General features: G+C 39.3%; 1 protein-coding gene across 4 annotated transcripts in view; it reads right to left on the minus strand.

Moving 5' to 3' along the window:
* fermt2 (FERM domain containing kindlin 2) overlaps positions 1-12,701 on the minus strand; it is a 127,280-nt gene that overhangs the window by 38,531 nt on the left and 76,048 nt on the right. For 2 of the 4 annotated variants that reach the window (XM_030127172.1, XM_030127171.1), the window contains exons 4-7: positions 12,350-12,478; positions 4,285-4,317; positions 457-682; positions 163-265 (exon numbers count right to left, since the gene is read on the minus strand). In XM_030127172.1, coding sequence (XP_029983032.1) covers positions 163-265; positions 457-682; positions 4,285-4,317; positions 12,350-12,478 — 491 coding nt within the window. The remainder of the gene's footprint in view (positions 1-162; positions 266-456; positions 683-4,284; positions 4,318-12,349; positions 12,479-12,701) is intronic. The other 2 variants (XM_030127175.1, XM_030127174.1) reach the window with 1 other exon arrangement.

Below are 12,701 nucleotides of genomic sequence, written 5' to 3' on the forward strand. Positions count from 1 at the left end.
TGGGTCTCCAAACCACAATGGAAACATAGCCAACCAAGAGCCTGACAGAACCCTGTAGTTCCTGGGACTAGAGTTCTGGGACTTAAAATTCCAGGTACTTTGGATGGAGGTTCTGCTTCAGACTCAGTTTCTGCTAATACAATGCTTTCCCATTGGACGTACCTTAGGGTTGAGGTCAAAGAAACTGTGGTATTTAAACCTCAGCAGCAGCACCTCATTCTCCTTTACATCCTGCTCCATCAGAGACCTGGATGAGTCCAGCCACCTGTGCAGACAAACAGAACTGGCCTTTTAGAAAAACAGAAACAATCTAATGAGATAATTTTATTGAAAGCAAACACAGTGTCTTGCAACAAACCAGCTACACACCCTAAAATATCCTACAATCAGCTGCAGCATTTCTTACTCTAAGCAGTTTAACCAAACCACTAAACCACTAAGCAAAGCTCGTCTCACCCCTGGTTGATTTTGGCTTTGTCCAGCAGGGACTGGGGCTTGTACAGTTTGACCAGGATGTCTGGTGAGGAGATTGGTTGGCTGACAGCGAGGATGCTGGGATTTCCTTCAGACAGGGGGCTGTCCCCAAACCAGGCGGAGGTTGGCGAGAGGGGGCTGCCGTCCCTGGAGTCGTAGGTGGGTGTCATAGTCTTACTGTACAATCCCGGACTGGAGTAGATGCTCCCTGGAAACACAAAGCCACAGTCAGTCCCTTGCAGGAAAACGTCTAACTCCAAAAAACAAAAACTACATTCTGTTCATTGCCTCACGTGGACTCCAATCTGATGAAGTCTCCTGTTTCTAGTCAAAGAGGTGCACAAAGGGTGAACACTTCTCAAAAAAGCGCACACACACTTGCAGCCTAGCCAGGCCAGCGAGCGGTCCACAATACCACATGACTGCCAGCCCGCACTTCGCAGATGAGTGCCTTCAACAGTATCGTCCTGCTGATGGCGGGATTGATGTGAATAAGCATGCAGATGATGCACAACACGATCATGGTCGCACGTTTACTTACAGTCGATAAACCTGCTGGAATGCACTACACACAGCAGACTAGTGCACAATACGCTACAGAATGGAGAGGAGGAGCAGAGGGATATATGAGATATGTGGACCAGAACCAAAACATATACCATTGGAATCTATGTTTTGTCTATTATAATGAAACTAAAACTTCAAAAAAAGCTGATTCAATATAGATTTTTATCTTTGACAACTGACAGACTGTTGCAGAGATTGGATATACAGTTGCAGGAAAAAATTATTAGACCACCCCTTGTTTTCTTCAATTTCTTGTTCATTTTAATGCCTCGTACAACTAAAGGTACTTTTGTTTGGAAAAATATAATGATAACAACAAAAATAGCTCATAAAAGTTTAATTTCAGTGCTGATATTGAGCAATTTTCCATGTTTTCTTGATAATAACCAAAATCCCTTCAGTTCTTACATTAATAGCTGTGACAAAAACAGTGCTTTTAGGCATTCCATGTTTTCTTTTCTGTCTGTTTTAGTCACATGATACACACAGGAGTTAGTACTTGATTGCACAACCATTGTTTTTGATGACTTTTGATGCTCTAATAATTTTTTTCCACGACTGTAGATTCAATATATGACTGGAAATTAAAAATCTCTAAATAAATAAAGTCCTCAGTGTATTCACAGTAAAATCTGCTGTATATGTGTATTTACACTTGAATTTCAGGCTTTAATTAGTCTGCATTTATGCTGCCAACATAAGCAAACTAGTACAGTGAAGATGTTTGCGCTTCCTGTTGGCTGGCCTTGTGTGTTTTTTGACCTCATACTCTCCCTCCCTCTCTCCCTCTGTAGAGCCAAGGTCAAGAAGCAACACTGACTAAACTTCTAAGTCCCCTCTGAAACCACGCACAGGGCCTGGTTTGTGTTTTGGAGTGTGCACATGTGTGTTTGTGTTTGTGAGCTGAGGTCATGAGAAATGGGTGCAAGCTGTGGCCAGTTCCTCGCGGGGGAGGGTGTTATTTAGCGGTTCTTTCAAGGTTTTTTTTTAACAAATGCTGAGTTCAAAAGGTCGGAGAGAGAACTTCGATCTCTCGTACGGTCTTTCGTAGAATCCAAAATACCCAGGGGAGTCCAAGTTTAAGGTGAGAGCTGGCAGCCCATTCACGACCCGACTAAACCTCCCTTCATCCTGTTTACGGACTCTCAAATACAGCCAAAGACAAACAGAGAACGGGAACATGCCTCGACTCCCAAATACTCCCATATGGGGGATTCTCAGAGGGCTTAGGTGGAGACAGAGTGGACCACCATGAGCTGCTAAGACTAAATATAAACCATGAGAGGGTTGTCAATAAATGAATGTGTCTCCTGTTGATATGATTTGTACACACAGCTTTGCGTAGGCTGCTCATTGAGGCATGTAGATGGAATGACGGACCAGTATGTATTTTCCTATGGTCTCAGCTATGTCAATAATAGCTGTGTTTCCATAGAATTCGAGCAAATCTGAATCAAACATACTGCAAAGAAGAAAACATTAAGTATTATCAACTGGTTAGGAGCACATAAACAAGACTATAGTCAGAAGGCGGTGGTGTATTTTACATTTGGTGGTTAATGTTAAAAAGTAGAAAGTTAAAGTAGAGCATGTAGTTGATACTTTGCCTCTAAAAATAGTCTGATTTTGACTGAGGAATAATTTGGTCTCTGGGTTGCTACTCGCTACTGCTACAGTTGCCACTTCTTCTCTAGAAGTGGTAACAGCTCAGTAATAAAAATATTCAATACATAAGAACATCTCATTAAAAAGTATTTCCATTTCCTATTAAGCCTTTAACTCTTCATCGGAGAAAGGAAAAACAACTTCAATAGAGTGCAAAAACTTTTATTACATTTTTGCAAGCATATGGACACTTCCTAAAGTAGATGTGATATCATTATTGTTCCATTGATATGCTGCTGCAGCTCAGCATGCGATGCATATGGATGAGGGTCAATATCAATGTTTTACCTCAAGTCAACTCTGTAGTACCCCAGGGTTTGAGCTTTTCAAACACTTGAATGCAATCGTTCCTTTAGTAAATATACTGACAGTCAATAGAAACTTTGAGGTAGAAACGTCTGCATATTTCTACTTGTAGGGGGGTTGTAATTATTCATTGTGAATTTACTGATGACTTAGTGCTCGGGTAGTTGAGATAATGATGAGTTGTCATGTTGTCACGGTTCATTGCACATGGGTTGGTCTCTTTGCAAAAGTGGACCAAATACACATTGAGCAATACTCAGTGGGTATCTGCACAATTTGAGGATTAGTTTTGAAGGCCTATATAAAGGCCCAAAAAAGGCAGCCATTGTTAGTCCAGTGAACGGCATCATGCCACGTCTATCACGTGAACAACGTTTCCGGGCACTAGGTACGGTGGAGGCCGGTTTGAGCTCCAGTGATATAGCCAGGCCTATGGGCTGTTCCCAACCCACAATCAGAAACCTGGTTGAACGCCACAACACCACAGGCTCTTTTGACGATAGACCACCCGCATTGAAGCAAACAGAGGCCATACCCGGTATTGATTGTTGTGACTTTGTGTTTGGCAGGTGCCATTTTCTTTTGTTAAGTTTTTTGTTTTGAAATTATTCTTGAAACTTTAGATTTTTGTTTCTGTATGCCAATATCCTAAACAAATGATTCACATGAAAAACTTCCAGTTTAGGGTTCCAAAATAAAAATTATGTTGAAAAATATGGTCTCAAAGTCTTCACTGACTGTGAGTGTACTTCGACCTCATACCAGTCAACCCATTACATTGCCTAAAAGTGCATACTGACGACAGCTTAAAACAAGTTTTTTTCTTTCAACTTTAAAGAGCCAAACTTAACAGAAACACAGCTAATATAAAACTAACACAACCTTCTGCATGCGACCTGTTTATTGATAACCATCTCATCTCATTTACAAGCTGCCATTTACTCAAACAAACCACTCATGAGCTAAAAGTGAACCACTATCCTGCACAGCAGCCAGCGGGCACAGTGAGCAGACCTGGACGAGCCGGATCAGTGAGCATTGAGCTGGACTCTAATGGAAGGCAAAGCCTCTATCATGTGACCACCCGAATCAGCTGACTCCCCCCTGGAGGAGCAGTCAGGTGACTAGGCTGGTAGACCTGAAGGCTACAGATGTCATGTGACATCAACACTCCAGTTGTGGGGGTGGGTGGGGTAGTATGGAGGAAAAGGGGGAGGCAGGGGTGAGGAAGCAGTGCTGAAGAGTCAGGGACAGAGGAAGAGGGAAGCTTACCTTTGACAGGTCCGATGTATATTACCTCAGAGGCTAGGATGAAAAGAGAAAAAGTAAGAAAGAAAGGAAGAAAGACAGGAAAGGAGAGCAGCTGAAGGACACAAACATCAAGTGGACAGGTTAAAGTCTATGAAGACAATGAAACAGAAGAGAAAAAGACAAAAGTAGGGAAATACAAGTACGAGGAGATCCTTGGCATTTCCACAGACGCTGCCAATCGCTAACCTCAGAGTGGATGACTCAGTTTAGCCTCTTTGCAGTGGGAGATCACCCTGGCATGACTAGTGAGGATATGTCCTTTCCATCCACCCATTCATAACCATCCAACACAGCACGACTGATTGAAAACCCAGTCAACGTGACCCGGCCCCGCACATATAAACTGCAGCACTAATTTAACAAACTGCCAATCCGAGGTCTGTTATAATTAGACAGAACAGGCGCGTTAGGGCACAGTGGACTCAGCGGACCGCCATCACGGCTGTGACCATAGCGGCTCTGTCTGAGTCACAACATCAGCTGAGGGTTGGTAGGAGAACTTTTCTTAAATTCGAAATGACATATTGTGTAGAGACCTTGACATAAGTATGCAGGCGGGAAAGGGAGTTTCCTGAACGGTGCATTTAGAGATGGAGGTTGAGGTTCAGTTTTGGAAAACGGTTGCCAAGTGGAAATGACTGGGCATATATCCTTTTGACCTTATCCAGCCTTCCTTCTGAGGTCGGTGCAATCATTGTATAGTTTATACTTGTTTAACAAGCTCCGTCAAGAGAGTGTTAAAACCTGGAAATGAGTTAGCATTTTGCACTTCCAGTTCCGTTATGTTAATGGGGTTTGGAAAGGGTTGTTGTTAAACGCTTGAAATAAGGTCTGTGGTTAATATAATCTCAAACTCCTCATGAAACAACTGCATGAGTTTTACATTTTTATGCATTTTCTGTAAAAACAATAAACCTGGGGGGCTATGCTATGGTGAAAAGCCTCGTTTACTCTGAGATGTCAACTCCTCCTGTATAGTAATGACCCATAATCTGTACAAAAACCTTTACATTGTGTTCAGTTGTCTGACATGAGTCACTGTATTTATTAATTTATGGCATTTATTCATTGTATACATTGTATTTTTATTGTATTAAGTATATTATTTCATAGTATTCAAAAGCCTGACCAGGGACAAAGACTGCAAATTAGCTGAAGCTAGACGTCTTATATGCATCACATTTTCCCTTTGGTGGCAATGCTGTATGTATCATCTCTGATAAATCAACATAAAGAAGAAGATAATGACCTAGTGATGAAACAACTATAAGCTACAGAGTTCATAGGTCATCTGAAATGGTCTGTAACTGGCAGAATGTATTACCATGTGGGAGCAGCATAAAAGTTGAAGAAAGTATTTAGATGGATGCATCAAGTGTATAAAGGAATGACTTTTGTCATGTCGGGTTACATATTGGTGTATAAATCATGGATAGTGCAAGATATATCATAAGAACACTTCAGAGGGACTTAAAGAGATATTCATGCTTTGTTCTGTGACATTAAATAAGCAGCTAAACACCTCATTTGCAAAGTCTTTAAAAAAAAAAAGATAATAAATACCAAAATGATGAAATGTTAAAGGTTATCAGACTGACTATCTGACTAAAAGCAGAGGTGTTTCTAGAAGAGGTAATTGCATGTAATCAAATTACAAGTTGGAAGCTTAGTGGTTCTGATGCTGTAGCACTCTGTTACAAGTATCTCACTTACAGAGACAATGACAGGCTCTATGTGAGCAAAAGGTAAAGGTTTTGCTTTTTTAAATGGAATTATGCATTTTAAAACATTTCCCTGTGGTCTACATGAACTGTAAATGCTATGCTTGGGTCCGAATTCTTCATTAATTCAACTCCACAGGTCCATCTTCAACCCTATTTCTGAGTAATGACACCAGAAAGGTCATTTTGAGCACTGGCCTTTTAAATGCAAATGAGCTACTTCACACCCCACCCCCTCCAGATTGTTGACTGTGAGGCTCTGTCCCATTCAACCAACAATTGAACTGGTCAAAGTTTGGACATATTTTCAGTATGGACAACAACCGCTGCTGCTGACAAACAATTATGTCATACACGGAGAAATGTTCGTCGGAAGTCTTGACCTTATATAGGTAACTAGTTATAGATGTAACAAATTAAGCTGGAAATAAAATGGGTTGTAGAAATCCACTCGATTTTTGCTGGAATGAATATAAAGATAGCTTTGCAGCACATGGAGGGTTCAAATTTAAACGTTTGGAACTATTAGGGTCCAAATACACAAATAAATGTACTGAAGACTAATAAAAGTGGGTTTAGCAAAATATGACCCATTTAAACAAATATGTGGTTTCTCCAGAGTTCATAATCATTTGTAATAAAAGATTCCGATAACCAAGATCCTGCTACTGGATAATTACTGCAGTGATTAATATATTTAAGTTCTTAATTCTCATTTCTTAATCAACTATCACTTTACTAGAGAGCATAAAGACTGGACTGTGTTTCAGTGGAGAAGGGTCATGTGGTCTGATGAGTCCAGACTGACCCTGTTCCAGAGTGATGACTGTGGGTGAAGTGAATACCCATCGTGCCTTGTGCCTGTGTTATGATCTGGGGTTGCTTCAGTTGGTCAAGTCTAAGTTCTGCAACGTTATGTGTCCAAAATACGACAGAAATAATTGTGATGTTGTATAAGCTTTTCAAAAGGATGCCTCAGTGAAGGTAGGCCAATAAAACAAGTGTTTTTTTTGCCCAGGCTTTTAGACATTTATGTTTTAATTCCATTTCTCATAATTAACCCATAAAGATCCAGTGCTACTTTTTCTCCAGATTTCACCTTTCTTAAGTGCTCTATCACCATCTATTACAATATTAACCTCTGAATATTACGTTTTTTTAAGTGAAAATCTGGTATTTTCCTACATTTTATTCACTGACCATATAAATGTTCATAAAAGCTCAGATTAAAGTTGAGGGTTATTATATCAAAAACAGAGAAAACTGAAGAAAAAGTGACTTTTACAGCAAAGATATAAATAAATGAACATAAACAAAGTGTCTCCATCCACTTTTATTGATCCAACTCCATGGGTTTTACTGGTGAATCAATGTTGTAGAAGATGATGGTGTTTCCACGGTCACTACAGACCCTCTGAACGTCCAAATGGGTCATATCTGATGACCACGAAAAGATGACAAACTGTATTTTACACCGATTATTTCCATGTATTGATAGAAGTAGTGGATCAACAGGTATTAAACAGTTTAGATCAGTAGATGGTTTGGGTCTTTAGGAGTTAAGTTCCCTTATTTCAGTGAAAACACAGGCCTCTCTGAGCTCCAGTGAACATCTCGTCGTAATCATGGAGTCCTCAGGAGCAGACGGCTGGGATTCTGATTGCATCGCTGCCTCTTTGTAAAGCCTTGTGATTCCTATCAGCAGACCCGGGTTGAGACGGCCAGCCCTTCCCCACGAGGGGCAGAACCATGCTTTACAACTGGGCCATGGAATCCACTCTGTGACTGGAGCATGTGATCTGATAGGGAGGACGGCAGGAAGTGGGTGTGTGTCCATATGCACACATAAGGGAAGGGAAGACACGCAGAGAGTGGTGACAGTAAACAGATTGTGTGCATTCCTTTTAATGCTCAGCACCGTCTAATAGTGTGACAACAGTCGCCCACTGGGAACAAAATGTATCAGTACCAGAGGAGAGGCCTCTGGAGCACACCCTCAAAGAAATGAGATGAGGCAACTCTGGGTGGGATCAGAATGCACCGCTTTCATAAACAAGAGCTGCCATTTCAACTTTTATTCACTTTCAATCCCTCTTTTCACGTGACATTATTACCCCGCCCCCCCCAAAAGGAAGGCAAGGGGCATTGTTGTTGGTTCGGTTTGTTTGTTTCTTTGTTTGTTAACACTCTAGCAGCAAAACTATTGGTTAAATTCATACTAAATTGGGTTTACAGATTGCCAGTGACCCAAAATAGATCTGATTACATTTTGGGAAAAGTAGGTCAAAGTTCAAATTTTGAATGAATTTTTTAAATCTCTTCTTTTCCCATTTACTTATAATGGGTTAAATTTCAAATATCTGTAGCAGCAAAACTATTAATTAAATTCATACCAAATTTGGTTTATAGATTGCCGGTGACTCAGAATAGATCTGATTACATTTTGGGAAAAGTAGGTCAAAGTTCAAATTTTTTATGAATTTTTAAAATCTTTTTTTCCCCATTTACTTATAATGGGGGAAATTTCAAATGTCTGTAGCAGCAAAACTATTGGTTGAATTCACACCAAATTTGGTTTATAGATTGCCAGTGACCCAAAATAGATCTGATTACAGTTTGGGAAAAGTAGGTCAAAGTTCAAATTTTTTATGAATTTTTTAAATCTTTATTTTCCCCCATTTACTTATAATGGGTGAAATTTCACATCTATAAAAACATCAATTTTGTCTCAATTTACTTTAAACTTGGCACATAGATTGATTTGATGACATCAGCACACGCAGACATGATGACATCAGCTGGATCAATGCCAAAATAAGCTATCATATGTGCGAGGGGCGGGGTTTGTTATGCCTGGCACCACTTGTTTTCAGCGTGCTTTTAATATGAAATGATCGATAACCAAAGTGGACATGTGGTAACATTATGATGAAAGACAAATAAAAAGAACAATGATCTAGATTTGACTATAGTTACGAGTGTCAGGAGATAATAAATGCTTGATTTTGTTTTACTTAAAGTACAGTTAAAATGCCATTTAATCATGCGGACACATTACACAGTCATTTTAACTGTAGTTCAAGTAAAATGAAATAGAGCACCGCTTCCACATGATTAAATAGCGTCAAGCAAAATATAGTTGATTAACTCTTAAATGGTATATTGTTGGGATCATTTACTTGTCAATTTTAGATGGAAAAAAAGTGCCATCATTGATTATTCAGTCGTGTTTGTTGTTCTCATCATTGTCAAATATAACGTTTTTAGCTTATTAGCATCTTCACTATATAGAATTTGCAGTTTTTATGTGGATTGTAGCTTCACTACGTATATATTTTTTTGAGTTTTTAGCTTGTTTGTAATTTTTCTCTGTACTATTTCTGGAGTTTTTGAGTATTTTTACCTTCTCTTTTAAATTTTTATGCAGTTTTGATCTTGTCTGTAGCTTCTCTCTAAAAATCTGTGGACACTTTTGCTTCTTTATAGCTTCTTTTAGCACAATTTGATGAGCTTTTCCACTTGTTTGTAGCTTTTCTCTGTAAATTTTGGCAGTTCTAAGCTTGTTTGTAGCTTCTCTTGGCACAGCTTGCAGAGGCTCCCACGTCTTTATTATCTTCTCTCAGGAATTTAGGACTTCACTGGCTTGTTTGTGACTTCTCTTATTAGATTTTGTGGAGTTTTTAGCGTGTTAGCAGCTTCTTTTAGAAGGCTTTTCACATTTTTAGTTCGGTTGTAGCTTCTCTTAGTACAATTTGCAGAGTTTTTAAGCTTGTTTTAGCTTCTCAATAGAACAGCGGTGTCAAACTCATTTTAGTTCAGGGGCCACATTCAGCTAAATTTGATCTGCAGTGGGCCGAACCAGTAAAATAATAACATAATAATATATAAATAATGTCAACTCCAAACTTTTCTCTACACCTGCAATCTCTTTACAGTGAAAAAACTAAAATTAAACAATGAAAATGTTTACATCTACAAACTGTCCTTTCAAACAATGTGAATTACTTGAACAAACTGAAAGAAAAGTGCAATTTTAAAAATATTCCGTCTCAGTTTATCATGTACACACGTTCATTAGAACGTACAGATCACAGTGGATCTACAAATACACACAACATTTAGTATCAGGCGGAATATTAAAATTGCGCTTATTGTTCTTAAAACATTTCAGGTTGTTCACATTTGTTCAGCTTATTCACATTTTTTGTGAAATTATAGAATGTTTTAGTGTAAATACATGAAAATATTTACATTTACAAAGAGAAAAATGTGGAGTTGTGAGTATTTATAGATTATTATGATGGAATTTTCTGACCCACTGGAGATTGAATTGGTCTGCATGTGGAACCTGAAGTAAAATGATTGTTAATTTCTTAATATCTATTTTTGCATTTCACGAATTCATCCCATCTCATAATTTAATGTTTTTTGCACTAAATCAAAGGGGGAAAAAAAGTGTTGTCATTATTTATAGCAGTGGTTCTCAAATGGGGGTATGTGAAGGCACTCCAGGAGGTATGTGAGATTTTAAAATATATTTAAAAAGTAGCATCCATGCAAAAATCCTTAAAAAAGTAATTATTAAATTAATTAAATATTTCAGGAAAATATATAAGTTCATAAAATGATTTTTTATTCGATAGACTGTTCAATTTCATCCTCCTAAAAACCCAGAGTCTCCCCCAAACCAGAATGGTTCGACCCAACCTGTCATACGCCACCTAGCATCACCTGTCAGTCACTGACAACTCAAACAATGGAGTCATGGTTGAAGCGTAATTCTTTTGAAAACACGGAGGGACAAGTGGCAAACAAGGCCAAACCAGAGCCGGCAAAATTCCACCTGCATCTTGAAGATTGTTATGTTTTTGAGAACAGATCTTTACTATGATCCCAAAGGAGGACACTTTATGTTGATAATTATTTTTATGTTTTATGTGCACAAATCTTTATTTATAATTAAATTAATTCTTTCTTTCTTTTTTTTTCAGTTATATCTTTTTATTTCCAAATAGTTCAAGAGGCAGTACTACAAATGGAGTTCCAAAGTTTAATAAATCAGACACTGATGGCACAGCACTCTGTTTTAAGTCATTTTTTTCAACCAAAAATGCTTTTTACGCTGGTTAGGGGGTACTTGGCTGAAAAAATATTTGACAGGGGGTACATCACTGAAAAAAGGTTGAGAACCACTGATTTACAGGTTATTATGATATTATTTTTGAGTTTGATGCTCTAACTTGCACTTTGCATATTCATCTCATGGTCCAGATTGGAACCGCTGGCGGGCCGGTTTTGGCCCCCAGGCCGCATGTTTGACACCTGTGCACTAGAATATAGAACTTTGTCCGTAGCTTCTGCAGCTTTTCCACTTGTCCCTGACATTTACGTCCTTCAAAATAAGAAAGCCTTCACTAAAATCTAGAGACAACCAGAGAGACTATTTAATATCCAAATGGAATTATTTAGAAACTCCCTTTTCCCCGCTGCACAGAGGCTCTATAAGAAACACTGTATACTGTAAACGTTGTAAGTTCGGATGAATTCGGATGGTTCAATAAGTTCAGAGAATTCGCGCAGACCTCTTTTTGCCCTCAGAGATTGCATATGTGCATTGTTGAGCCAAATTTAAGACGCTGGCGGACAGAAGAGCCTAAATGCATACAATGAGTCCCATTCATGCTGTCTCTTAGTGTTAGCAGTTTTGGTTAATGCCAACTCTGTGACAGCAGTACAGCCTGTTTTGTTCTTCTCCTCCCTGCTCACATGGTTGTAACTCTCCCATCGCTGACAGAAGGAGGGAGGAGGGCTCGGTCTAACTGCAGTCGTGTAGCCTGGTTTGGGTTTAAAATGGCAGCGTGACCAACTATGTGTGGAATCTCAACCATTCTTCGTCCTCCCTGCCAAGGAATTGGGAGACAGGGCTGGAGATCCCATGCAGGCCTCAAACTCACACATTCATATTTGGTCACTGTGAGCAGGGTGCAGCAATCTGGAGTTATCTTAGTGGTTTCAGACCATAAGTGTGATCAGACACAAAAAGAATTGAGGAACCTGCTATTCAACCTGCTGCTTGAGGGAAAGGTAATTATTGCTTTGCACAATGAAATGCAAAAATAAAACCAGATGCTACGTAATTACTTCAAAAAACCAAATACCTCACAATTACTTGAAAAAACAGACTTAGAACCTTAAAAAACTAAAGATGTAGTTATTGTATGGGATGATTCTCTGTCAACTCTTCAGATTCCTGCAGGTGTCACTAAGAAAACTTTGCATTAATACAAATAAGTCCTGCTGCTCACCTGATCCAGGTGTTAACAGTGGACCTTCCAGCTCCAGGTCATCCTCCTCTGTCTCTTCCAACTTTTTCTTCTTTTTCTTGGGATCACGGGGCTTACGGAGTAGAGACAGCTCCTCTGGGTGGCGGATGTCTGGAGGGGTTCACAGAGAGGGAAAGTTCATGTAATGTCTGCATAACCTTCCAAATACAGTGAAGCCAACAAAGACGGTTCAAGAAAGTACAAGGACGGAGGAGATGGGTAAGACCTGCAAACAGCTGTGCACATGAAGGGTGGAAAATTGCAAAGTGTTTTTCTCAGGGCCCCAACAAATCTTCAACTGTAATCTTCAACTGAGACAAAGCAGACACAGTCT

The sequence above is a fragment of the Sphaeramia orbicularis genome, chromosome 22 (genome assembly GCF_902148855.1).
Source record: "Sphaeramia orbicularis chromosome 22, fSphaOr1.1, whole genome shotgun sequence".
In the NCBI taxonomy this organism is placed as follows: Eukaryota; Metazoa; Chordata; class Actinopteri; order Kurtiformes; family Apogonidae; genus Sphaeramia; species Sphaeramia orbicularis.